General features: G+C 39.4%; 1 protein-coding gene across 1 annotated transcript in view; it reads right to left on the minus strand.

Moving 5' to 3' along the window:
* The window catches only part of FBN2 (fibrillin 2), a 2,449,070-nt gene that overhangs the window by 2,323,466 nt on the left and 97,748 nt on the right, over nucleotides 1-27,856 (minus strand). The window contains exon 2 of the mRNA XM_044060803.1: nucleotides 2,097-2,179. Within this exon, the coding sequence (XP_043916738.1) occupies nucleotides 2,097-2,179 (83 nt within the window). The remainder of the gene's footprint in view (nucleotides 1-2,096; nucleotides 2,180-27,856) is intronic.

A 27,856-nucleotide genomic window follows, 5' to 3' on the forward strand; every position in this document is an offset into this window, starting at 1 on the left:
TACAGCAGCAGTGGCAATGACTGCTTCTTCTAGATACACATTTACAAATATAGCAGTAAACTCTAACATTATTTGGTGAATCCCTTATTCTTAACACAAGCATTCAGTCAAGTTTAAGTTTGCTGCGAGTGCAGTCCTGTTGAACAGCTTTTATATGTTAATTATCATCCTGCCATCTTATTTTGCCTCATTATCATATGTGGAGAGGCTCATTTTGATAGTGTCTCTCATTACTATGCCATTTCACAGACATTAGCATATACCATGACAGACCATACTGCTTGGCCTACCTGAGTTGCAGCACCTGTTTTTCTGAATTGCACCTACCCTGCTTGTGGCCACCTATTACTCAAAATTGCTTACCAGGATATGGCAACATTTTCTCAATACCAGGGCATGTTTGTACAACAAAAAGGGTGCAATCAGATGTACTTTTTTCTCTTTTATTCAACTAATTACTGATTTGTTCTGTTACCTACACTTTCTGTTTGTTATGCACCTCATCTGCTGAATGTTTTCGGTGACTTATCACTTCTGCAACAGGACTTTTCACGGAATTCCTCATTGCAATGGTCACATTTAGGTTAGTCATGGGTGGAATTCATTTAAAAGAAAGAAATATCACATAGTACACACTGTATCATTCGATCTTGATGTCCTTATACCTTCATAAGTTTACTTACATTAAATGGCTTTTCACTGGGCTGCTTTGATTGCTGTTAGTTAAAAAAAAACATGTACTTTAACTGTGTGAGCTGGAGGTAGGCTACAGTGGGGTGGTTTATTCTTTCCAACTGTTGCATGGCTGGGAAGTTTATATCTATATAAATGAGAGAGACAGAGTCTCCACATGTTGGGGGGTTCACAGGGACTCATTCCCCTGTAAAAAAATATTTTTTCTCTTTATTTTGCAGTTTTGAGTTATGGTTAATGACATAAAAAGATGAATCATAACTTGAAACTCAGTGATATAATCTAACATGGGTAAACTGTGTGATCTTATCTACCAGGGAGTTCATTGTATAATACTGTGTGTGTGTGATAAATAAGAAATGATTATTAGTCACATTATGATTACCTCTGACTTTCATTTTAATCAGTTCCATTAAACAGAAAATGTATTCAGTTTTATTCTTGTACTGTGGTACACAAGCATTATAATCAAACTGAGTGCTTAAGTCTAAGGTTGGTCCTTCTTTCCCATGGTCCAGCAGAGTAATGTTAATGACTTATGCAAATCACGCTGTCCAAGGGAAATACCTTCTCATTTTTCACAGTGCTTTACATAAAGCTTAATGTAAACATGCAACTGCGATCACCTCCTGTTACATTTGTAATGGTCATTGTTAGTGAGACTTAGTGCACCATCCCCAACATCCAGAGGGTAGTCCTCCTGCCTTCTGTTTCATCCATATGCTTACTAGCCAGGCCCTCCAACCCCCAGCTCCTACCACACTGCTGCTACCACTGCACAAAACATTATGGTATGACTTACTACCTGTGATGTACTACAGAAATTCATTAATATGCTACATTAGCGACGTATTAACATTTATTCTGCATGCTGATAGCTCATCATGGTGGTAAACTTTTGGTGTAATATCACAGTATTCAAAGCAGTCTGTCATATCCTGCAAGAGGGAAAAGAACCAACTGGAAGCTCTTTTCCTTCCACCTATAGAAAAAAAAAAAGAACTGTTCTGCTGTTTGGTGAAAAAAGGAGGAATACTTGATATGTCAACAATACTATATTAGGCTGCCTTCTATAATACTGTGGTATACAACTATCCATAATGTCATGTGGTCTCTCCAAGTCAGAGGTTGTGTCATTACAACATAGCAGAAAGCTAGTTTGCAATCCAACATGTTATATGTCCTTTTATAGCAGAAACCAGGGTAAAGCCTTTACTGTAATTTGCACCACTTGACATTTAGTACACAGTAATTTAGAAGACTTAAAACATTGCAGTTTGTATGTAAAGTAGATAGTACTCCATTCATGAACAGCATGTACTTCACACCCAGTTGGAGAGAAATCTATCATAATGTATAGGAAGAAGGCAGCTTTCACAGTTTTCGGTTACTAGAAAACTTACGGACTATGCACTGGTTTCCCCCTGGTAATGTTTTCCAGCCAGGACAGCAGTAGGTCTGGAACCTTGAGCCGCATACATTTGGTCTGCGAAAGAAACATAATATACAATAAGTCTTGAATAAACATAAACGTCAGCAGCAGCGAAAGAAAACATCAGCAGTTAAAGTTCATTGGTAGGTCAAGGCAAACAGCAGTGTCAGAATGCATTTCTACTAACCCTGGAGTAAAAAGACTGAAAACATTACCAGTCTCATTAAAATAAGCAATAAATTACATCTAATTTCACAAATACTGATTTTTATTATTTGCTATGTTATTTTCTGAATACTAGAACAGAAAACCAAATTAATTTCCATCAACAATATTTTATAACTAGATAATATCCCTCAATAAGAAGAAATGAAAATTCACATACGTGCAGTCATAGCTGAAAAATCGTCAGCATTTTGAATTGGATTGACTAAAATGAGCAAAAACGCAGCTTTAATAAACAGAATAATCTGACCTAACTCATTATACTCTACATACACTTGTTTATTTATTGTTCCCATGTTCATCTTAAATGCTTTATTGAAGACAACATAATCAAAGTAAAATCACAGCAGAATATAAACTTTTCTTACATTGTTTACAGTACGACAGTGAAGGGAACTGTTTAAGGATGGATGCTTAACATTAACACTCAGACTAATCTGCATTTAAAATCTATTTCTTTAGACACGTAATAGATTTCTTAACTGCAAATCACTTTTGTATGTTTGTCATCAACTGTAGGAACTAAAGCTGGAATCTCTGTGTTAAAGAAATGTAAGGTAGTCTGTTAGGACAGTACAGAGGAAAGGTCCAACACAGCTGGTCTAGACCACCCTATGAGGAATGATGACCTGGTGTAGAAAACAGATCACTTTATTGTTCTTGTCACAAACGTTTTACTGGATCCAACAACAATGAAGGTTGCAGAGCTGGCCCCAAAACAGGCAAAAAAAAAAAAAAAAACTAACTGGTCTGCTCAAGCAGCCTTCTTGTTGTCTCTGATCAACTTGCAAGTCATAAGGATCCAAAAATGTCTGACGTTTACAGAGGCAGACAGTGGTTTTATTTATTCATTGCTTTAGACCCTGGAAGATGTATTGCGCAGATAGTGTTAAACCAACTTGCAGCTGAGACATTTAAAATAATACTCAACTGGATCTGATATAATTTAGCAATAGTCCACAAATGAGTGAGAATAACACAGGATTTACCCACAGTTGAAGTGGTTTGATCATTAGGGTGAAGCCAGAGTGATTAAACAAAGCCAACTGTGGGTAGATCCTACAATACTCACAAAGAGGAGTGAAGTATTGCTATTATGCAATGACAAATGGGAAGAGGGGATTGTGGATGAATGGATGAACTATTTAAGAAAAAAGTGGTCTTTCTCCATCTTCTTGTAGTCTGGAGCTTGCAAAATGTAGTGGGTGTGCTCTGACTCTTTAGCTGTGTGCACAGTGCATTGTCTTTTTTGGAGGGTGGGGGTCTGCATGGCAAACGTCATTCTCAACTATGTAGATTTTGCAGACAGTCCAGATTTTTGTCTGTTCTTTATAAAAGGCCTGGTTATCTGCAACTTATTAAGGGCCGAAGACATTAATTGATGACAGGCACATCAGCTCTGGAAGGTTAGAGGAAGCTAAGTATGCCATGGAGCTGCTTATAAAGGCTCTCTCTGATTTTGCTCATATTTTAACTTGTCCATTATAATATCTTTTGCAGTTATCTAGCATAGTCTAATAGAAAATATCCAGACTTTTTTCTATTAAGATACGCACAATTTACAATGGGCACACTGATTGGACTGTCCAATCAGCATACATGTTTTTGAATAGTAAACACTGTTCACTGTATAGTATCCCTTATACAATGTCAGTGCCCAAAACCCTCAAAGTTCCACAAGATTTTATCATCATCATTAGTGAAGGTACACAGAGTGCTCAGGCCACCATGCCCCCTGCGATCAACATCCCAAATCCATTGTTTCCAGACTGTTGATTTGTACTAACCATGCTGTAATTCTACATATTGCAAAAGAAGGCAAACCCTTTGCACTACTTAGATTAAAGGCCCATTGATATCAGGACATAGCATTTGCTACCATAAAAAATAATACTCATTCTCCAAGGTTTGGAACCGAACCTTCATCCCCACTATTCCACAACTGCAGCCAAGCTGATCACTAACAAATTTGCTGCTACCACATCTCCAGACATGGAGTTGTAGACCACAATCAAGCCAGCAGTGATGATCCTAATGTCCTTACAAACGATCCACTGCAACTTCCAAGAAAATCATTACTCAGGTAATTACTTATTGCAACCATTCCAAATGAGATGGGATTTGCTCCATTAAGCGAAGAAGTGGACATTGGAATTGAAATAACTCTCCTGGAAGGGCCACAACAGAGATCGAGAGAAGAAGATAACACAAGAATAAAGGGCCAGAACAAACATCTGGTGATACAGAAATGTATGGCTCCAAGAAAAGACATGTATAGAAACTCTAAACTGGAAACTTCCCACCTTGCTGGTCTATAATAAAATGATTGTGGTTGTGACTTCACACTTATAATCTATAGAAGGTTCTTTGATTGGTAAAGAGAGTAGGCATCCTAGCACACTCCAGGCCTTGCTGCTACTAATGTCTGAAGGACAGTCTTCAAGGACTAGTGACAGGCCACAGTGGTTGCCAAGGTTGACTTTTTTATCTTTTCATTGTGACATATTAACACTAATTGAAAATTGTTTGTATAATTTTTTTTTGTAAAATAGACAAGGCAGGACTAATGTTACAGAGGTAAATACTTACATGAAAATGCATGGATTCAGGCAGTTTTACACCATGCTGCATCAGATACTAAGAGGTGAAATTCCCACAGAATATGGCCACTGCCTATGCAATGTTTTCTTAGGCAGGAAGACATAATGTAGTCTGTCCCACAAATGAATGTCTGGAATATTTTTATATTATTTAAAAATGCACTGTTGTTGACATTGGAATCCAACATTTCAGACAAGGAAGGAAGGTGAGTACAAGGAAAACAAGGCAGGTTAGGACTGGGGTGAACTTACAGCCCAGACTGTGATACTACAGCCTTTTTCACATAGACATTTGAATTTAACAGTGATGATTATTGACTGGCTATACTTTTCCATACATAATCTAGCAAGCTATACTTTTATGAGGGACAGGGCAACAAAATGAGGCAATTTCATGGATGGTAGAGTGGTATGATAAACAGTTATTCACCCAATGGATTTGGACAGTGCATGCCTACAGTGGCTAACACAAATGTCCTATGTTTGTGTAACTCCCAGAATTCCTGTGTTGGCTAAGTGCCACATGATATAGCTTTTTTATTTTTTTCCCTTTGTTACCACCCTCATGTGCTAACTCCTCTTCCTTCACTTGTGCAACCTCCTTCTTCTTCCTCTTCATTCATTCTGGCACATCCTCTTCCCCTTCATGCAGTTCAGTTTGCCAATTTGTCATTTGCAACTAAACATAGTTCAACCAAAGAAAGCTGAGCATCCAAAAATGGACATTTGTCCTTTGTTAACTAGTAAAGAACCTACATGAGTTAGCTTTCTCCAAAATGGCACCTGCAGTGTGGAATTATTTCCCAGAGAATATCAGAAAACTCAAATAATTTACCTTCATTTAAGAAATACTTCAGAGTTCATCTGTCCAAACAGAAATACAATTTCTTTAGAGACATGGGCTAAGGCATAAACAGCATCGACTACATTGTACCTTTAATACTAGGTATCATTATAATATACTTTTCTACTGAGTTCACAATGGGTGAGGGTAATTTAATGATGAATGTCACTGTTGGTGACTTAACAAGTGAATCTCAGGCTGACTTACTTATATCTTTGTTTACTTTTGGGAGGGGTAACTTCGTTCTGCATTCTGTACTATACTTTTGGATAGGTAACTTGGCTAGGCATTCTGTGTTGCCTAGAATTCTTAACTTTGTTTAGTAAAAACTATGACTCACATCACCTTAGCAACCAATTTACATTTCTTTAGGGCACATTGTGGCTATATGCTTGCATATTAGTCTAACTCTTGTGTTTCTTCTCTGCCCCAGCTTAAAAAGATTTTCTACATATCTGCTCATCCCATTCCCTCTTCCTCCCCCTTGTCTCCTGTTTTTTTCCGGCCTTCCCTTGCCTTCTCTTAACTCATTATTGTCCAGCTCTCTTCTAAACCTTTACCTCTGGTAGCCAATGTCACACTTCCTCTCCTCCTTTAATATTTAGTATGTAAAAATATTCCAGTCTTAAAAAATATATATTTATATGTTAAATAACGTACCACACCCATTTAGCCCTGTTGGTCCTATCGCGTTGTAAAGTGTGTGTTTGATTAATAAAGCAGTATGTTCATTTTTTTCTGTTAAATATTTTGTTTACTGTGTATAACTTTATCATTGTCATTGTATAGACTTTCTCAAATATTGATTCTGTGATCATTTTAAATTACATTATATCTTTTATTTATTTACATTGTTTATAGGGAGCTTTTCTCCATTGGATCCTGCTAAAAATGGGCATCCACTCAGTCTATGCAGGCTAACCAATGGAAATAAATAAATCAAATTCAATTAATTAATCAATGATAATAACAATAGGAGTCCACAGTCAAAGAATAACTGCTTTTGGACCTGGGCCAAATTAAAACACAGTCTCCAGATTAAGTTAATAAACATTAGAGATCATCCGAGTATCAAGATGTTTTTTAAAAAAATAGCAGTGTTGTGCTCTGACAAATACAAAAAGGTGTTTTATTCCACATGCAAACCACTAAGTGTGTTAACACTTTGGACCTCACCGTAGTCCTTCATTTACTTATTTCAAACATAAAACATCCACCTCTAGTAGGAAATTTTGAATACAAGGAAACAATATTAAGTAACAAGAGAAGTTTCTCATTTGTTAATTGCCTTATATGCCACACACAACTTGCCACATAAGTATCTGTAACTATTAGAAATTTAATAGAAAATATTCCAATTTGCTCAAATCTAGTGTTATAATTAAGGCTTTTAATTCTTTTAATCACTTTGTATACTTTCACTTTCACTGAATACCCTCAAGAATAAATAATTCACAGCTGTATAATGGAAAATAAGGCACTGTATTTAATAAAATTAGGTATATATACTATAAGCAGCATCATCAACCCCCTTTTTCCCATTTTTTACACGGTGTTGGGGTGTCATGTCAACTGTCACCATCTCTCTCTGTCCAACGCCACTCTCCTGCCTTCTTCAACAATCATGCTTGACTGTCATAGGCATACTTCTCAAACTGTTAACACAAAAAGTCTGGACAAAGCCAAAAATAATGGGGGTCAAAGCCCCAAAATAGGGACACATTTTAAATATTGCTCTTACAAACTTAGAAAGTTGCTAGAATAAAAGGTCTTGTGTTACCATACATTTTCTGAAGGATATGAAATCTAAAACCCAGATGTCTGTCATTATTTAGTGAATTCTATCCCTACTTATTTAACACAAAAATCCAGAAAACCACAAATGTTATGTGGAACAGAACAAAAACATAAGGCAAAAATCTGGACATTCTGTGAAAATCTGGACAGTTGAGAGGTATGGTCACATATCTTCTCTCACACAATCCATCCATCCCTTTGCTGGACACCATTCTTTCCTCTTGTCTTCTTCCTGTCTGTCCCAAATCTTCTTCACCAGACTGACTCCTGCCTTTTGGCACACGTGCCCAAACTACTGTAATCTGTTCCTTTTGACCTTTTCTGTAATTGGAGCTACTTCTGCTCTTATGTCCTCAGTTTTTCATCATATACTATAAGCAACCTCAAAAAGTCAACGCAATTTCAAAAATTAACCATATCCCATTTATACATGTTGCTTTTGCAATTTCAGCCTGCGTTCTAAATTTAAAATCATTAAGCACAATAACTCCAAGGTCTTTATACTCAGTCTTAACTGAAATATCAGCAAACTGTAATCTGAAAGTAAAAGCAGCACTCTAATTCCCAAAAAATAAGACCCTTATATTTATTCTTGTTGATATATAGCCTATGTTCTTTTGATAATAATAATGTTCCATGGTGACTATTCTACAGTCCTTACCCGTAATGTACGGCACATTGCAACTATCATCGAAAACCCCATTTCTTGTTTTATATTAAATGATCTGTTAATTAATTTACATGTTAGACAACCAAGAAGGAATGCTTAAACTTCATGTTTTTCCTTTTCAGCCTACTGTTAATCTATTCAGAATGTCACTCTGGCCATAAATTCCATTAAAAAGAAAATTGCTGCCCAGTAATAATATTTCTGGATGTGAACAGTACTTGAGTATTTTGAGAATGGCTGCTTATTCTGCTTCAGTGAGTAGGGATTTTGTTCAGTAAAACACTGTTACTCGTGTTTCTGATGCAGTCCTAAGCACAGTAGCATTACCTTATATTTAGCTTCCCTGTAGATAATGTCCAAGCTCTTCTGGTCAGAAATGTGTCCCCATGAAGCCAAAGGTTGTTCAGGGACATTGTTTGCAGATGTCAGTGCCAGTATCTATTCTTACTATTTTTGCCAGCGATTGTTACTAGACGAAGTCACCTCTCTTCATGGCACATCTTCAACCTTGATATACACAGGCCAAAAAACACATTCATTTTTCATGAATCCTTCCTCGTCCAGGTGTCCTCCGGAAGCTGCCTTAAACTGTGCTTGTTCAAGATATGCCAAACTACTTCTCATAATGCTGATTCCCAGCACTTTTCTAGCAGCATGGCCACAGAACCAGTCCACCCAGACTTTACAGCTAGCTCCTTTGTTCACACTGACACAGCTCTGCAGGTTACCCAATAATTACAGGCACAAGGGTTATTGCAGCAGTGGTATATGCAGTACTCTTTCTGGAACTGTACCACAAAGTTACCCATAAATACATGGGTCTACTTCACATCACATAAAATCCATTTGACTGACTTTCATTTCACAGAGACCAAATCATCTAATTTTCAAAATACTGAAAACTCATTTGACTGAATCTCATTTCACTGAATTGTGACCCATAGACATGATGTGGGTTTCCATTCATCTGTGACTTGTTTGTGATAAAAAGAATTTATGTAACTTACAGTGCTAACTGTCCGAACACCAACAGTCATGTAGAAAGTAATGTAGTATTTTTAACTGTGGGAATGTCTCTTTACATTTTTATGGGAAGTATCTAAAGTAATATGGCAGATATTTGTGCATTCCCAGCAGTAGTGGCAGTGTATAGAGTACTGTAAGGCAAGTAAAAGGTATATGCCCTTTTCCCCACTGTAGTGCGATCCTAGAGTTAATATATATAGTTAGGATGGGTGTGGTGGGCGTAGCCCCCTCATTTAGTTTGGTTTTATATTGTCCGGTTTCTGTTAAGAGGGTAAGTAAGTAGTTTGTAAGTTCTAGTAAGAGCTAGTTATTAGTGTTGTGAGTATGTTTGTTTATAGTTTAAGGTTTACTCTTTTGAAATTTAGCATTGTAAGCTTTCATTGAAATGAGATTCAGTCAAATGAGTTTTCAGTATTTTGACAAATTAGGTGATTTGGTCTCAGTGAAATGAAAGTTAGTCAAATGGGTTTTAGGTGATGTGAAGTAGACCCATACACACACACACACACACACACATACATATATATATATATATATATATATATATATATATATATATATATATATATATATATATATGGGTCTACTTCATATGATCCACAGACCATTTGATTGACACCCATTTGGTCGACAGCTTATTTGGTCAACAACCAGTATTCAAGGCACTTAACAGGAATTTGCCCCCCTCCCCAATGTTGTGCGACCCTGGGGTTGTTATATATAGTTAGGGGGGGGTGTGGGGGCAAAGCCCCCCACCTATTTTTGTTTTAAAATGTGTAGTTTTTCTTGTATTTTCATGCTTTTAAACAAAAATAGGTGGGGGGCTGTACCCACACCCCTCCTAACTATATATAACAACTCCAGGGTCGCACAACATTGGGGAGGGGTGCAAATCCCTGTTAAGTGCCTTGAATAATGGTTGTTGACCAAATGAATTTCGATCAAATGGTCTGTCGATCATATGAAGTAGACCCATATACACGTATGTGTGCGTGTGTATGTGTGTGTGTGTGTGTGTGTATATATATATATATATATATATATATATATATATTGTGAGATGATGAACTCCATGCATGAATGGCTTCTCTTGTTGCTAAACTAGGTACATACAACTCCATTCTTAGAATAACAAAATTGTAACACAACAGAGAAAAATAAGCTTCCCATGAGAGAAGAGAAGAACAGAGCTGGGCCAGTCTGCCATTGTTTTCATTGCAGATTCTTACAGTGATGGCGGTACCACTAAAAGAGGATTGCCATGCATCTGAAGGCTTATTTCTAAAGTAATGTTGTTTCCTACTCAGGAAAGCTAGGTGACAATACAAAGTGATAAAATAAAGGTTAACTCAGTAATAGAAGATAGTGGTTGTTGTATATTGGTATTTTCCTATCGGTCTTATCTGACATTGTAGACATCACTTCTCTCATTGTATGAAACAGGTCTAGTGTCAAAGAAAGATTCATCCACAAATTTGATTTACGTTTGATGTATAGGGGTGATTTACTGACTGCTTCTGTCCATCAGAGACATAAGAGCCAGAGCAGGGGTGAATTTCTGATTACCCATCCATTGGTCCTAGTTGCAGTTAAAAAGGGATAGGGAGGAACTCTGATTCACGCCAATGGACAGCCTGTTCCAGAGACTGGGAATTCTCTGAGAAAGATTTCTGTCTCTCCGTCATGTCCTAGTTATCTTGCAATCAAAGTTTAAGTCTTTTAATCTAGTAGTCCTGATCCTGTTTGCTTTGTGGATGTGCAAAAGATTCATGAAAACAGGGTCCAGGGATGCCTTGTATGCCAGTTAAAGATCATCACTCAGAAGTCTGTATGACACTGAATAAAGAGACAGGGCTTTTAGGTAATCAGCATAACACCTTGTGTTTACTCCCTGTATTCGTTTTGTAAGGAACCTTTGTGGACATTCCAGTTGCTGCATGTGTCTGCTCAGATAATACCGAAAGGGGTGTTGCACTCTATGATGGGCCTGATGAAGGATGAGAGCATTGGTACGATGACCTCTCTAGATGTAGATGTCATGCGCTTGCGTGTAAGTTAAGCAGCATAGAAGGATTTTCTTACTAACCTGGACACATGTTGGTCAAAAGCTAGGTTACAGTCTACATGACTTCCCAGATCCCTGACCGATTAATCAATTTTTAAGGGTGTTTTGTTTTATTGATGATGTAGTTACCCAGGGTAGCAGAAATCCCAAAAGGTACTATAATGCATTTCTTGATATTCTGTTTTAAACCACGGCTTTGGCAGCAAGTGTTTATCTGTGTTAGACCAAATGACTGTTCCCACTTTGCAATATATGTGAACTTGGTTAGTCAGAGGCCTTTGGCATTGGAGATGGGAGGTGGGTGATGTATCAATTTATCTGTATTAAAAAAACAGAGTATAATCACAATTATGTCCATGTCATAGGTGTTTGCTATTAGCTTGTGTTCATACATTTTCTTTGCTAAATTAAAGTTAGGTAAAGTTTCAAAGAAATGTTTGATTGTTTCTGGTTTGGTACATTGTGTGCATCTAATGTCTGAAATGCTGAATTTGTCAGTGAACAATTTCCCACCTTTAAAGTTCAAATAAAACCAGTCTGTAAAAAAATATCATGCCATACTTATTTACCTATACCAGAAAATATTTGTTTAGAAGAAGCTCCAGAGATGAAACCTTTGCTAAATAAATGAGCCTTAGATAATCGGTATTCTGAAAGCTTAAAAAGCATGGGAAAAGGAAGCATTGCAGTAAACTGTAATATTACTAAGTGAAACATTTAAATTAATATATAATGTAGATAACTGGTGTTTTGAAAGCAGAGGAGAAGGGAGAGTTCCACTAAATGGTAGCATTACGTTTAGAAATATTATTAAAAATCTGAAATTTAGATACAGCAGTTATTCACCTCTAGCAACAATGCACAAAAAATGACACTCCAGTATGAACGATTTCAAAATTATAAGTTGACAAACTGTTAACTAGTACAACCTCTCAACCAATCGGGGACAAATTTCAACAGAATCAGGGACAAATCAAGAAAAAATCAGGGACAATCAGGGACACTTTTAAAATATTAGTGCTATTAACTTGAAACATTGACAGAATCAGAACATATGAATTAATACACATTTTCTGAAGTAAAAGAAGTCTATAACTCTTAATTATTGTCATTATTCATTAAGTGTAATTCACCACCTTTCCTCCAAAAGTCACTAGTATTAGGAGAGATTAAGAGGGACAGAGCTAAAATTTGAGTCAAAATCAGGGACAGTTGAGAGGTATGATATATATTTTATAACATCAGCAATCTTTAAATTTAGGATATGTGTGGCCCAAAAAAAAAAAAAAAAAAAAAAAAAAAGATGCTACTCTGAATGCCTCTGAATTTCCCCTGACAGCTCTGCATTTTTGAGCAATAAAATGCCACACTTTTCATTAAAATTGATGCAAAATATTACCACTGGGTTCCCTATCAGCATACCACTCTATCAGCAGACACTGAAAAAGTACAGTTTTGTACCTACCATAAATGTAGATGTTCGAAGATCCACATTGCTGCAGTCCTTACACTTGGGTAGTCCGCTGTCCTCGGTCGGCCCGAATATCAAAGTATAAGGCTGACGTCGGTCAAGGCGCATTTGACTGACATCAGGACGTCAGGGTACAAATGCGCATGACCGACGTCATATCCTCAGTCTTTTCTTGCCCCAGATGTCAGAAGACCCTAAAAATAAAGGTCAAAACCAAAAGACAGCAAACAAACAACCAACCATCCTAGCACTAAAAATATGTACAATATATACAATATACACCCTATTGACAACCCAACCCACACAACCGCCTCTAACTACAGAGGGAAGGAGGGAGGGTAAATTGGACTGCAGCAATGTGAATCTTGAACATCTACATTTATGGTAGGTACAAAACTGTACTATGTTCTTCATCTCACATTGCTGCAGTCCTTACACTTGGGTAGAATCCCAAAGCAGAGGTAAGGGAGGATGGCCAAACTATAAGGAAGCAGGAGCTGCCAAAATGCCCTGCAAAACAGCAGTGGCAAAACCAGCCCTGGATTTAGAGTAAAGTGGTAGGTGATAATGCCTAGAGAAAGTATGCACTGAACTCCAAGTAGCTGCCTCCAAAATATCCTTAGTTGCCACCCCTCAAAAAGCTGTCGAAGTGGCAGTAGCCCTAGTGGAATGAGGCCTAATCCCAGCTGGAATCTCCTTGCCATGATGGGAATAACAGAAAGCAATGCAAAACCCAATCCACTTAGAAATAGTTTGTTTTGACACAGGCTTGCCCTGAGAACTCAAAGCAAACAAAACAAATAACTGCTGAGACTGCCTGAACCCTTTAGTTCTGTCCAAATAATATCGCAACTGCCTGTGTACATCTAAAGTGTGCAAAATCTTTTCCCCTTTATTTTGGGGATTTGCATAAAAAGTAGGCAAATGAATAGTTTGGTTTAAAGCCACACTAGAAACCACTTTAGGCATAAAGGAAGGATTAGTACGTAAAGATACCCTATCCTTATGGAAAATTAAGAAAGGCTCAACCGCCATAAGGGCCTGCAACTCAGAAACCCTTCTTGCAGAGGTAATAGCCAACAAAAAAGCAGTCTTCCATGATAAAAACTTTAATTCAGTAGTAGCTGCAGGCTCAAAAGGTTGTAGAGTGAGTTTCTCCAACACAAAATTGAGATCCCAAGCAGGAGTAGGAGCTCTTCGTGGGGGTCTTATATTCTTTGCCCCTCTAAGAAATTGCTTGAACAAAGGATGAGAAAACAATGGTGGGTCACAATCACAGGGAGCCGAAATTGCTGCAGCATGAACCTTAATAGAAGAGAAGGACAAACCTTTGTCCAGTAACTCAGTAAGATATTGAAGAGCCACACTTAAATTAGGCTCAGAAACATCAAAATCCTTTGCTGCACTCCAAAATAAAAATCTCTTCCATTTATCTGCGTACACTTTCCTTGTACTAGGCCTTCTAGCTTCCAAAATGACATTCAAAACTTGCTGTGGAAGAGGAGGCCCACTATGGTTCAAAACAGAATATGCCAGGCTGTTAGGTGCAGAGAGTGAAGCTTGACATTGAGCAAATGACTGTCCTCCTGAGACAACAGGTGTGGAATCGAAGGCAAAGGCCATGGAGGCTTCCGTACCAGGCTTCTCAGTAATGGGTACCAATGCTGTCGAGGCCAATCTGGAGCTATCAAAATCATCCTTGGCTTGTCTTGTCTGGCCTTCAGTAGTACCTTTGGGAGGAGAGGCAGAGGCGGAAAGGCATACACATGAAGATTGCTCCAATTGAAAGAAAGAGCATCCACTTTCCAAGCTGTGGGATGAAACCTTTTTGTGCAAAACTTTGGCAGCTGGTGGTTTAGTGGAGAAGCGAACAGATCTATGTCTGGAGTTCCCCATGACACTGTCAATTTCTGAAATACATGAGGATCCAATTTCCACTCGTGGGGATCCATAATTTGTCTGCTCAACACATCTGCTAAGGAGTTCTGTGCTCCGGCAGAAACCTTGCCTGAAGATTTAGCTGTAAACTGAGAGCAGTCTCCCACAAAATCATTGCTTGCCTGCATAGAGGATAAGAATGTGTTCCGCCTTGCTTGTTGATGTACCACATGACAGTTGTGTTGTCTGTTAGAATCAACACCTGCCCTGGAAGAAGTAAATCCTTGAAAGCTATTAATGCAAACTGGACTGCTAACATCTCTTTCAAGTTGATATGTAGATGTTGTAGTCTGGCAGGCCACTTGTCTTGTATCCACTTTCCAGTCAGATGAGCTCCCCAAGCTTTGTCTGAGGCATCTGTCGTTAGAATCTGACTCGCCTCTGGCCGGGTCACAGAGAGTCCCTTGTTTAGGTGACATTCCTGAGCCCACCACAACAATTCCTTTTGAATGCAAGGTATTATTTGAATGACAGTGTCCAAATCCTGGCAGTGCTGTGTCCATACATTTTTGAGATACCATTGTAGCTTCCTCATATGCAGTTTGGCATTGGGAAGCACCAGAATACAAAATGCCATGAACCCCAAGGCTTGAAGGACTGTCCTTGCAGTCAGCCTGGACTGATGAGACAACTGATGAAAGTAAAGGGAAAGATTCTTTTGTTTGTCCGGGGTCAAAAGGCCATCTGGGATGCTGTATTCAGTCTCACACCCAGAAAGCACATGTCCTGAGAGGGTACTAGACTGGACTTTATTTTGTTCACAGAATACCCCAGGCATCTTAGCACTGCTATCACATAATCCAAATGATGAAGAAGCTCATCCCTTCCTTGAGCCAGAATCAGGCAATCGTCCAAATAAGGATAGATCTGTATTCCTTTTAACCTGAGGAAAGCTATCACTGGAGCCAGAACTTTCGTGAACACTCTGGGTGCAGTAGATAAGCCAAAGGGCAATGCAGAGAACTGATAATGAGAAGTCCCAGCTCGAAAACGCAGATACTTCCTGCAACTCAGTCTGATAGGAACATGAAGATAAGCCTCCTTGAGATCCAAAGTTACCATCCAATGATCTTTGCCCAGCAGAGGTAAAAGCTGCTGTAACGTCAACATTTTGAACTTGGGAATGTCCAGATAAGTGTTGAGGATAGATAAGTCCAAAATTGGTCTCCACGTGTTCCCTTTCTTTGGTACTAGGAACAGGCGAGAATAAAATCCTAGGCCCACTTCTGGCAGAGGGACCGGCTGAATGGCCCCTATTTGGAGTAACAGAGAAATTTGCTTGTGAGCCTCTATTCTTTGTTGAGGAGGAACGTCTGGCATGCCTTTGAAAGGAGGCAAGGTATGGAAATAAAACCTGTAACCGTGGTGTATGATATCCAATACCCATCTGTCTTGGGTAATTAAACTCCAATTTTCTTTGAAAAGCGCCAACCTTCCTCCCAAAGGTGCTGCCAGACGAGAAGGCTCTGGCAGCTGAAAAGGTAGGTCATTGGGTCTGTTTACGAAAGGACTGACCCCTGCCCTCACCCGAAGACTGTGCAGGAGAACTCCCTGTCCTAGGCCTGAAAGAGCCCTGAGCTCTGCCCCTACCACGTCTAGATCTACCCCTAGACTGGGAATCATAAGAAGGATACGTCCACCCCTTAGTAGGCCAATTTCTACTAAACTTTGGAGGCTGAACCTGCAAAAAATCTTTAACAGTTTGCATAGACTTAGCCTTGTCCTCCATTTTCTTTAAAACTGTCTCAACAGGAGAACCAAACAACACATCAGATTGTAAAGGAGCATCTAAAATCCTTGTTTTAACATGGTCAGATAAATTCTGATCCCTCAGCCAGGTGTGCCTGCGAAGAACTGACCCAGTGGCAGCCACCCTAGACGAGGCCTGTACAGCATCAAAACCACATTGCAAAGAATGCTTACCCACCTGTTCAGAAACATGAACTAAATCTTGTAACTCTTTACAATCAATACCTTCCGCCAGAGCATCAACCTTAGACTTCAATTGTGAAAGGAGATAGTTTTGGTATTTCAACATGTGAAACTGGCAATTCAAAGCCCTCATAGCTAGAGTGGAAGAAGTATAAACTTTCTTTCCCCATCTATCCAAAGCCCTGGCCTCTTTATCTGTAGGAACCGGATTCTTGACAACAGAAGCCTTAACACCTTTAGGCCCCTGACTAACAGTTTCTGGGTCTGCCCTAGGACTAAGATACTTATGAGCTTCAGGCGCCCTGTAATACCTATTCGGTTTAACAGGAGCAGGAGGCAAAGAATCAGGATTAAGAGAAGCCTCTGTAAAACATCCTCCACCACATCCAAAACAGGAGGTATAGCCAAAGGCCTATGCTGGGGTAAAAACAAAAATTCCCTAAGCCTTTTCCTGGAATCAGAGAAGTCCTGACCTTCCCACTTGAAATGCTCCCTCATGGAATGAAGAGTTTCTGAAAAAGAAAAATCCTCAGGAGGAGAAGCAGAAGGAGTAGAATCATCCACATCAGAATCAGAATAAGGAGAATACTCCTGCAAGTCTTCAGCCGAAGACTCTGAAACATCCGAAGCCTGCTCAAAACTCCCTAGCTCAGGCTCCACCCTAGGTCTCTTATCAGGAGGGGGCAAAGAACCCCTAATCAAAGTAATCAAATCTTCTGCCATTTTAAGCATATGCTTCTTGGGCACAGTTCCTGAAGAACTAGGGGTGACACCAACTGAAGCTAAACCTGGCCTGCCTCTGGGAGAAGCCTTGGAAACAGAAGGAGAGGGCCTAACCACCCTAGGAAGGGAGGGAGTATAGTAACCTGAGAAGCCCCTTCAGCCTGACCTGCCTCCTGAGAGGCCACATCCTGCAATAACAAAGTCTCTCCTGGGATCCCAAAGAAACCTCCGGTGGAACCAGCGGCTCCACCGACACCTCTAAAGAACCGGCGTCCGCACGGACGGTCTTCTAGCCTAGGCTTAACTGCTTTGTCCTTGCGCTTCTTGAAGAAGCGGGCGCCGGAGCATCCGACGGCATTTTATAATTGCACCGCTTCGAAGACTAACCTGGCACAATCTAACCTTCTCTTTATAGTGCGCTTATTGAATCTAGCACAAGAGCGACACCCAACAACGCCGTGCTCAGGCCCTAAACAAGGAATACACAAAGTATGATAGTCTCTATGCGGTATCTGTTTCCCACAAGAAATACAATTATTCACTTTTTCTGACATCCGGTAAACCACTGAGGCAAGAAAAAACTAAAATATTCCCTAACGGGGTACTTAGCCAACTTTGACTTGGTCTGAAACTCCGAAATCGAAAAATTTCAGAACGCCAACCGGCACTTGCAATGCTGCTTCTGCATCGGACCATGCGGCAAAAAAGACTGAGGATATGACGTCGGTCATGCGCATTTGTACCCTGACGTCCTGATGTCAGTCAAATGCGCCTTGACCGACGTCAGCCTTATACTTTGATATTCGGGCCGACCGAGGACAGCGGACTACCCAAGTGTAAGGACTGCAGCAATGTGAGATGAAGAACATCAGGAACAAAGGCTCCTGAAAATTAAAAACATCCATCTAAAAATCTGGAGATCTAATTAGCATAAAATTTTGAATACCAAATAACTCTTCCCACCTCCAATAGAAATGTGGGATACTGCTCAGAAACATGTTTAAAAAACGACGGTGCCAAAAATGATAGAAAAATAAAAGCATGTTTTCAAAGAGACAGTGTAAAATCTGCAGACTTTTAATGAACTGTATTTTAAATTCTACAACACAAGGTCATTTAGTTTTGCTTTAGAAAAAGGGAGGTATAAGTCATGTGTCTTCTTAAAGTTATTCTTGCAATGGAATGTTGGGTCATTCATTGTAGGTTTTTGTGTATTAGACAGCTTTAAAAGTCACATGTTATTGCAAGGATTCAGAAAAGTGTGTGAAGGTATAAATCAAGCCTGATAATAGGGACAACCCCCCCAAAACAGGTATATCATGTCAGGGGTTAAGCAGGTTTGAAAATAGGAATGTTCCTCCAAAATAGGGACAGTTGAAAGGTCTGTCTAACAGAAATGTGAGACTCAATGCTATGAGTCCTGCCACCATAGAAATTTAAATGCAATGGTCACAAAAAACAGTGAATTATGAAACTCACGGTTACACATTCAAAGCATTTTTGCAGTGGGGCTTGCCCCTGATATGTAAAATGTGTTACCCACATTCATTTTAACTATATGATTATGGTTCATTTGACTGAATGCTCATTTAATCTGGAGGAAAAGCACAGTACTTCATGTCATAGAAACCACAAAACCACTGAACACTGAAAATACCTAATCACAAAATGCTGAAAAACTCAGCCCATCTAAAAATAGCCAATGTCATACACCACAACTATAAAACCTAGATCAAGTTTTGTCTTAGTAATGGACCTGATAGAGGTATTATTAGTGAAAGGGTTTTTAGTAACGTAATGTGCTTTGCTTCCCAACACCACCTTACTCATGTGGGCTAACTCTTCCTCTGCCCCTAAGCCTAACGCTACACATTACAGTACTAAAAACCCTTTCTATAACAGTACCACAACAAGACAAAAGGACACAGAAAATGCACACTGACACACACACACACACACACACACACACACACACACACACACACACACACACACACACACACACACACACACACACACACACACAAAACAATAAACATGTAAAACAGTGAAACCATCCCCTTACCTAACTCTTACCCTAACACTAAAATGCATGAACACTTGCACACATACCACCCACTATAAACTTTTCAATCAAACATTCAATTCAATAATTCTACCAACAAACAGTATAAGAAATGAGCTTTCATCATTTTGAGCATTTGGTCAAATGAGCTGTCAACATTTTGAGCATTCACTGTTTTTTATCACCAAAAAATCTTTTCAGCCAAATGTGGTTTCAGAATGTTTAACTGTAACTGACTATGTACACTAACTCTGAGATTACTCCTCAGTGTAGAGGACATTACTCACAGATACTGCTGCCAATTACTCCTCAGTATAGAGGACATTACTCCCGGACACTGCAGCCAATTACTCCTCAGTATAGAGGACATTACTCACAGATACTGCAGCTGATTACTTCTCAGTATAGAGGACATAACTCCCAGACACTGCAGCCGATTGCTCCTCAGTACAGAGGACATTACTCACAGATACTGCAGCCAATTACTCCTCAGTATAGAGGACATTACTCCTGGACACTGAAGCCAATTACTCCTCAGTATAGAGGACATTACTCCCGGACACTGCAGCCGATCACTCCTCAGTATAGAGGACATTACTCCCGGACACTGCAGCTGATTACTCCTCAGTATAGAGGACATTACTCCTGGACACTGCAGCCTCAGAAGTAGATTATATTCCCTTTATTTACACTCCAATTCTTTTTCTTACAGGGATCACCGTTAGTCTTCAGACAGGCTCAGCCACCCATATGACTAGCAGTAAATATGTTCTGTTGAATAAATAAGCAATGCTCTATAGCAGTACTAAGGGGCAGAGGATAGCCAGAAATTCATGTATTGTACACAAATCTCATTTTGCTGTCTCCTTACTACCCACTAGGGCCTTTATAAGCTATCAGTGCAACCAAAGTGTTTCACAAGTTATATGTTGTAGACGTCTATATAGGGGTGACTGTTTGTTATGAGATGATCTACTGAGCGCATCTGTCCATCAGAGATATGGGTGCCAGACTAGGGGTGAATTTTCGATTTCCCATCTAATGGCCCAGGTTAAACTTAAATAGGGTTAGGGAGGGACTATGTTTCATATGGATGGGGAAGTTGTTCCAGAGAAATTGAATTTCCTGAGAAACATATCTGTCTATACAACATGTCCTGTTTATATTGCAAGCAAAATTTAGGTCTTTAGGTTGATGTTTTGAATAGTTGTATATAAACAGCACTAGTCTGAACAGTTGTAAATATTCTGTGATGCTACACTTATAAAGTTTCCAGAAAGATGTTTAGAAAAAAAATACTCATTTGGATAAAATGAGCATACCTAGCTACACCTTTGCTATGGGAGGAGGACTCATTATTCATATTAACAATAGAATAAAAGAAGTTTGTGGGTGTTGGTGCACAGTTAATATCAACTCCCATTAATTCTGTGCAGTTGAAAAGTAACCTGAAACTCTGCCTACATCAGTGCTGCACTTAAGTAAAATTGTAAAAGTGGAGGAGAATTACCTAAGCACAGCTACTGCATGTGCAATATCTGTAAGCTAGTAACAGATGGATTACTATTAAGAAGCACAGGTTTATGAGTAAAGATGTACAGAATAGTATCTATTCTCCAAATATTCACTTTTTTTATCGTGAATCAAGGCAAACAAGCAACAGATGATAGCATAAGTTATCTTTGACAGATTCTTTATGTGGAAAGCAGAATTCAACTAGTAGTAGGAAAGTAGCACATTTCTTCAAATGGCCAGAGACAAACCTTGTGAAGGTTTGACTGACAGGGCCCCATATCAGAACTTTAAGGTATTTCAATCCAAGTCCCAAAACTTTGAAAAGGTGAAGGCAATCTTTGGAACATAACAACAAAGAGTAAACTCCACTTTTTATTGTTGCGTCTTTCGGCTTTTCCTGGTTAGGGGTCACCACAGTGGAACTCTGGTCCGCTAATGATTGGCAGTAGATTTTTACGTGCCTTGTTGCCAGCCCTGACGCACAACCTTCAATGAAGGTACGCCCATTCACGCATGTCTCCACGCAGAAGACACTCTAGCTGAGAATCAAACCGGACAGCGTCTTACTGTGAGGCGACTGTTACACCTAAAAAAAATGTGTTTCTTTTGTAGGGTGCATGCACCTCTGTACCCACCATGTGAGGAGCTATACCCCTAAAGCTTACATATACTAACTCCTAGCTCACTGGACCTCCTTAGAGAAGAGTTTGCATGTATTTCCTTGTAATTACACATAACGTACTGCTGTTCTAAGAATTTCATTTGCAGTCTCCTAAACATACAACTGGAACTCAGCTGATGCACATGTACATAATCAGAAGGTTACAGGCTAGTCAATGGGTAAGAAACATAAAAAGCATAGCTTGTGCAACCTCAGCAATAAAACTGCAGATTAAACCAGTTGTAGTTTACTTTGTGTATTGACAAATACACATAACATTTGTATATATTTGTGGTAAGAAGTCACGTGTCTACTTTTGGTGAAATTAAATGTATAGCATGCATTTGATGTACACAGTTTTTTTTTTTGTAGTGTAGGAGATTATATAAAAACTGCACAGGCACAATCAGAAAAGGAAACATCAAGCCTTTGGATTCGCTATGATATGATATCTCTACTCACACTCTGTACTAACATTTATTTGATGTTCTTATCTGCCGTAGTTACTTTAAATCCAGTAGTGTTGGACTGTCGCCTGAGCTTCCTCTGATTTTGTATCTCATCTTTTCCTCAGAACTGTTTGTTAACATGTCACTGGAGTATTTACCTTCCCACTGTCTTTCTTTATTTTCTGTTAAGTTTCTAGGCCTTTCATCATTACCTCATGTGGAGATTTCTCACGAGGTAAATGACACTTTAGGTGTTGCTCCTTCTTTTTCCTTAAGTCTGACTAAAAGTTACTTCAGTGTAAAAGTATTTGTGGTACAGAAAGATAAGCGGACTTATGTAAAAGTACTTCTAGTGCAAAAACATAAGCCAGCTTGTTTCTATTACAGAAATGTAAGCCAGTTTATGTAAAAGTATTTCTAGAACAGAAACATAAGACAACATATGCAAAAGTACTTCTAGTTGGAAAAAAATTAAGTCATCTTATGTAAATGTATTTCTAGTTCAAAAAATTAAGCCATCTCATGCAAAAGTTTATCTAATGCAGAAACATGTCAGTTTATGTAAATATTTCTAGTGCAGAAACTTAAGCAAGCTTTTATACAAGTATTTGTAGCAGCAAAACTTAAGGCTAGCTTCTGTAAAGTATTTCTTGTGCAGAAATGTAAGCATGTTTATTAAATTGCTTACAACCAAAGTAAGGCTAATTTCTGCTGTTGTGTTTTTGCTAAACATTCTTTCATGAAACCAGTTGTAAAGGTGATACTGAACCAGAATCGTAAAGTACTAAATGGACATACCTCAGTGGCCAGTGAGAATGCTGAAGGAGTTTTGTTTCACCTTCTCCTGTTCATCGAATGTTCCTAATTAAATATGATTGTTTCCTGCCTACTTGCAATAATTTACTGACTCACTTGCCAGGGTTTGTTGTGATAGGAAGGCTGTCATAATGCATTCAGTAGTACTCATGACATGAACAGCAATCCATATGACTGTTAACTAACATTCATAATTATGAGATAGAGACAGATAACTCATAATGTAATTCACTTATGTTAAAATTATGAAATGCTGCCACTGGCGACTGAATTACTTAGGAACATAAAAATATAGGAACATTCTAGGCAAGTGATCATGGAGACTATACAAGGCATAGCCATATACACCCTGAAGCAGATACACTTAAAAGTTCCTGTTACCCTTTTCAAGCACTTAAATAGTACTCAACTCCCAAACTGCACACAGCCATACATTACAACCCTGGTGGAAATGTATGCCTATGCATCCAGTCACCATGACTAGCCTTAAAGGCAGCCAATGTTGTATTTTGTTTGACTTGTAGTGGTAACTTATTCCATAGGCTAGGAATAACTTGAGTTAGGAACCTATCCCTTCAGCAAGTCTCATTTATTTGCTGGTGAAAATTTAGGCCCTTAGTGCAGGTATTTGTAGAGGCACTGGTTTGACAAAGAAATAGAAGGTCAAATAGGACTGTGTCTGTCATGGCTCAAAAAGTGAGACACAGGTCACATCTCAGCAGCCTGTATGCTACTGAGTATAAAAAGAGCCATGTTAACCTAGCAGGGCAGCTGGAGGACTTACAATCTTTAATTTTTGTGGTTAGAAGTCTCTGGAGTTTTTCAGTTGAGTGATATACTTGTGTAGCTCCCACTGTATTTCATGTAGAAGCAATAGACTGTAGTTTTCCATTACACCACAACGTGGAGCTCCTTTTCAGGAATATAAAAGACTATTTCGAAAGTGAAAAAAGGGACTGGAACACTAGCTGAATGAGGGAAGACTGAAACACGTAGCTGAAGGGAAAAGGGCCTTGAAGCATGATTGGATTTTCTTTTCATGTGTCTGTCTCTGGCTGAAATCATGGATGATGGTATTTTGTGGAATCAGGACAGAAGTCTGAAACCAGTAGCTCTACGTCTGTTATGATTCAACAAGAAAAGGAGTTTCCCATGAGCCTAGTACCAAGAATCCATAGATGATTACCAGAGTTCTGGTAGGTGACTTTCTACTTTTCTCATCAGAGGAACCATGGTGCCTGGTCACTAGGATATTGTCGACAGAGTGGTGAGAGGCTCTGGCCATCATTTTTGTATTTTTATAAGATTGTGGTCCCCCCAAAATGCTTTGTGGATTACAAATAACTGGGATCCATATGAGCTCCAACTTGGGCCCCTTCATGCCGGCAGCAAGACTGTAAGTAGTCACTGGCCAGTGAACAAGGTATAATAGAGTGTTTCATAGTTGGTCTGTTTAGAATTGATCAAGGGGGTAGAGGGTGTTAGTACTGCTGAATGAAATTGCATTTTCTCATATTTGTATTGTGGCACTATAAATCTTTATTGTTCAATGATAATGCATTTTGCCATGTTAGTACTGCTTCCTTAAAGAATCTTTACTGCTCAATGACATTGCATTTTCTCATATTTGTATTGTTGCATTATAAATCCTCATTATTCAGTGACATTGCATTTTGCTCGTGTTAGTACTGCTGTCTTCAAGAACTCAATGACATTGCATTTTCTCATATCTGTATTGTATTATGACTCTTTTATTGCTTAATGGCATTGCATTTTTCCCATGTTTGTATTGCTGCATTATAAAGTTTTACTGCTCATTGATACTGACTTCTTTGTGCATGTTTAAATGTCAAGACTTTCTTCTGTTGAGTTCTGGGGAAGAGGGTGAATGTATGTTTTTATTGCATGCATATCTCACCTTGCTTTATTGTAACTGGTGCACTGTTGAAATAATTTGTTTATGGTTGTTTTATTGCCTTTTTAAACTAGATGTGTCACCTAGAATAAAATCTGTCTCTCTTTCCACCTTGGTATGTTGTGCCTATAGGGGTGTCAGCAGAGTCAGGTAGGAAGTAACCCATATTTCTTCAGCTACACCTGTGGGTGCACTACATTTGGAGGCTCGTCCGGGATTGCCCGTACTGCCTTGGACTCCACCCTATTCCCCTGTATGTTTGGAAAACAAATCCAGCAAAAACATGAACCCAGAAGCTGCAGTTTCACTGCCCATAAATATTATAGGGCCTGAAGTTTTGAATGCTTTGGGAAGTATTGTAGAAAAATGCTTAAAGCCTACACAGCCATTCACTGGGTTTGGCTACCACAAATTGTATTTCTTTTCTGGCAAACAACCCACACCTCAGGGAGAGGAAGATTTTGAATCCTGGATGGATCAGGCTTCAAAAGCCCTAGAGGAGTGGGATATCCTAGAATCTCAGAAGAAGCAGCGGATAGCTGAAAGTCTAAAGGGATTAGCTGCGGATACCATATGCAACCTAAGGATGGGTAAGCAAGATTGCACAGAAAAGGATTATTTAGGAGTATTGCAGGATGTGTTTGGAAGGACCGAGAGGGATGCTGACCTACTATATCAGTTTGAACATACATACCAAGACGTTGGTGAGAAACTATCTGATTACACTAAGCAATTAGATAAAATGCTCCACCAGGTCATCCTAAAGAAGGGTGTGGATCCGAAAATAGCTAATCAAGTACGGATCAGACAAATTTTACAGGGACCCCAAGCTATGGACCTCATTGTGTGGAAAATGAGGATGGGAAATAGGGAAGAGACTCTAACTTATTATCAGTTGGTAAAAGAGATGAGGGAAGAGGAAGCCCTATTGGAAGCCAAATCTCAGTGTTCAACAGCAACTAAAACAGCAAGTGAACACCAGCAGGAGCCTATAGCCGTGCTCACTACTCAAACAGGAATCGTGGCCCAGAGTGTCTGCAATGTAGAGGTATCATAATTGCAGATGCAGGTGTCTTCCCTGACCGGCACCATAGCTCAAGTCACTGAGATAGTTGCAGAATTGCAGAAAATCATGGTAACTTTAGCTGAAGGGAAGAATACATCAGCTAGAACCTCCACGAAAGGCCTCAGGGAAGAACCAAATCAGCCAATGCTCAGAGTTCCTACTGAATTTTGTTTTCGCTGTGGAGATACAGGGCATATAAAGCAACAGTGTCCTAATGCAGAGAACTTGAAAAGACTGAATGAACTATTATTGGCTAGTGCAATGCTGGGAAACTTCAAAGGGCCTCAGTGAAGGAGCCAGCTGAGGGCTCAGTTACAAAGAGCTCCATAAAATCTAACATCAAGAGTTCATAGGTTCGTACTAAGCTAACTGCCCTTGCGAACCATTTTAAGCCTAGCCAATTATCACTTGTGAGAATCAAACCCTACACCTTGTGTTTGTAAGGCGAACACCTTAACCATTAGGCCACCATCCCATCCTGGATCTCCTTTCCACACTAAACCTTGTAATAGGGGAGAGAAACTACCTACTATGCACTCTTCTAGCTCATCTGAGTTGAACAACCGAATTGGAAAGCCATCTTGGCCAAGATCTCAGCATCTGAGACCACAAAGCATTACTAAGCAAGAGTCTTATCCGTTAAAATGGCGAGGTCAACCGGTTGTACCTCAACCACATGCTGACTGCCGTACAGCTGAACAACACCGGAAACAGAAACTAGCTGAGGGCCTACTGGGACCGTCCTCTGTCGTGTCAGTAAAAATAGAAGGAGTGTATAGTAAAGCACTGTTGGATACTGGTGCACAAATCACCATTCTGTAGAGAAACCTCTACTAAAAATACTTAAAGCATTTGCCACTTGAAAAGTTAGAGGATTTGGAGATCTGGGGGCTAAGTGACACGAAGTTCCCTTATGATGGTTATGTCTCACTCAAGTTAGAATTTTCCACTTCAGTTGTTGGGTCAAAAGAAGTTTTTGAAACACTAGCTGTTGTGTGCCCCAGGCCAAAAGGAAAGGATTCAGCATCTATTTTAGTGGGGACAAATACTGACCTTGTCAGAAGAATGCTAATGCTTCAATTGACCCAAGAACACCCAACACTACATCCTCTCCTGAGACCAGTTTTCTGTGCCCTTCAAAGGGAGAAAGATAGTAAGAAAGATGAAATTGGTCATGTGTGGACCCTATCTGGGAAAGAGCATATCATTCATCCTGGTCAGGTTGCCTGCTTGAGAGCCAAAGTGAGGATGTGTGGACAAACAGTTTCCTCTCATCTCATGATGGAAATGGATCCAGAAAGTGACTTGCCAGTGGGGCTGGAACTAGTCCCAGAAGTTTGGCCTGTGGAGAAGTTAAAGCATCCTTAAGACACTTTGCCTGTGGGGTTGAAAAATAAAGGAAGTACTCCCAAGGGTGTTTGGGAAATGTTTATGCTGCCACTCCCTTACCTGCTTCTGTGTTGACAAGGAATGAGAGCAGAGCCAACGAGTTGAAGCTGGAAGATATTGAGATAGGGGGTGGTCTCTTGCCCCCTGAGTGGCTAACCAGAGTTAAAGAGCTACTAATGAAAAAGAAAAATAATTTTTCTACTAGTGAATTAGATGTGGGCTGTGCAAAAAGTGCAGAACACTGAATAACAGTAAAAGAGGACCGGCCCTTCAGGGAATGTTCCAGAAGAGTAGCCCATGAGACCTGGAGGACATAAGAAAACATTTGAAAGAACTAAAAGCCGCAGGGATAATTCGAGAGTCAAGAAGTCCATATGCCTCTTCCATTGTCGTTGTCAGGAAAAATAATGGGTCAATTCGCATGTGTGTTGACTATCATACTCTGAATCAGTGAACCATCCCAGACCAGTACACAACTCCCCAGATTGAAGATGCTCTAAACTGCCTGGTGGGCAGTAAGTGGGTCAGTGTGCTAGACTTAAAGAGTGGATACTATCAAATCCC

The sequence above is a fragment of the Protopterus annectens genome, chromosome 2.part0 (assembly GCF_019279795.1).
Source record: "Protopterus annectens isolate FY-2018-M chromosome 2.part0, PAN1.0, whole genome shotgun sequence".
Lineage (NCBI taxonomy): Eukaryota > Metazoa > Chordata > Ceratodontiformes > Protopteridae > Protopterus > Protopterus annectens.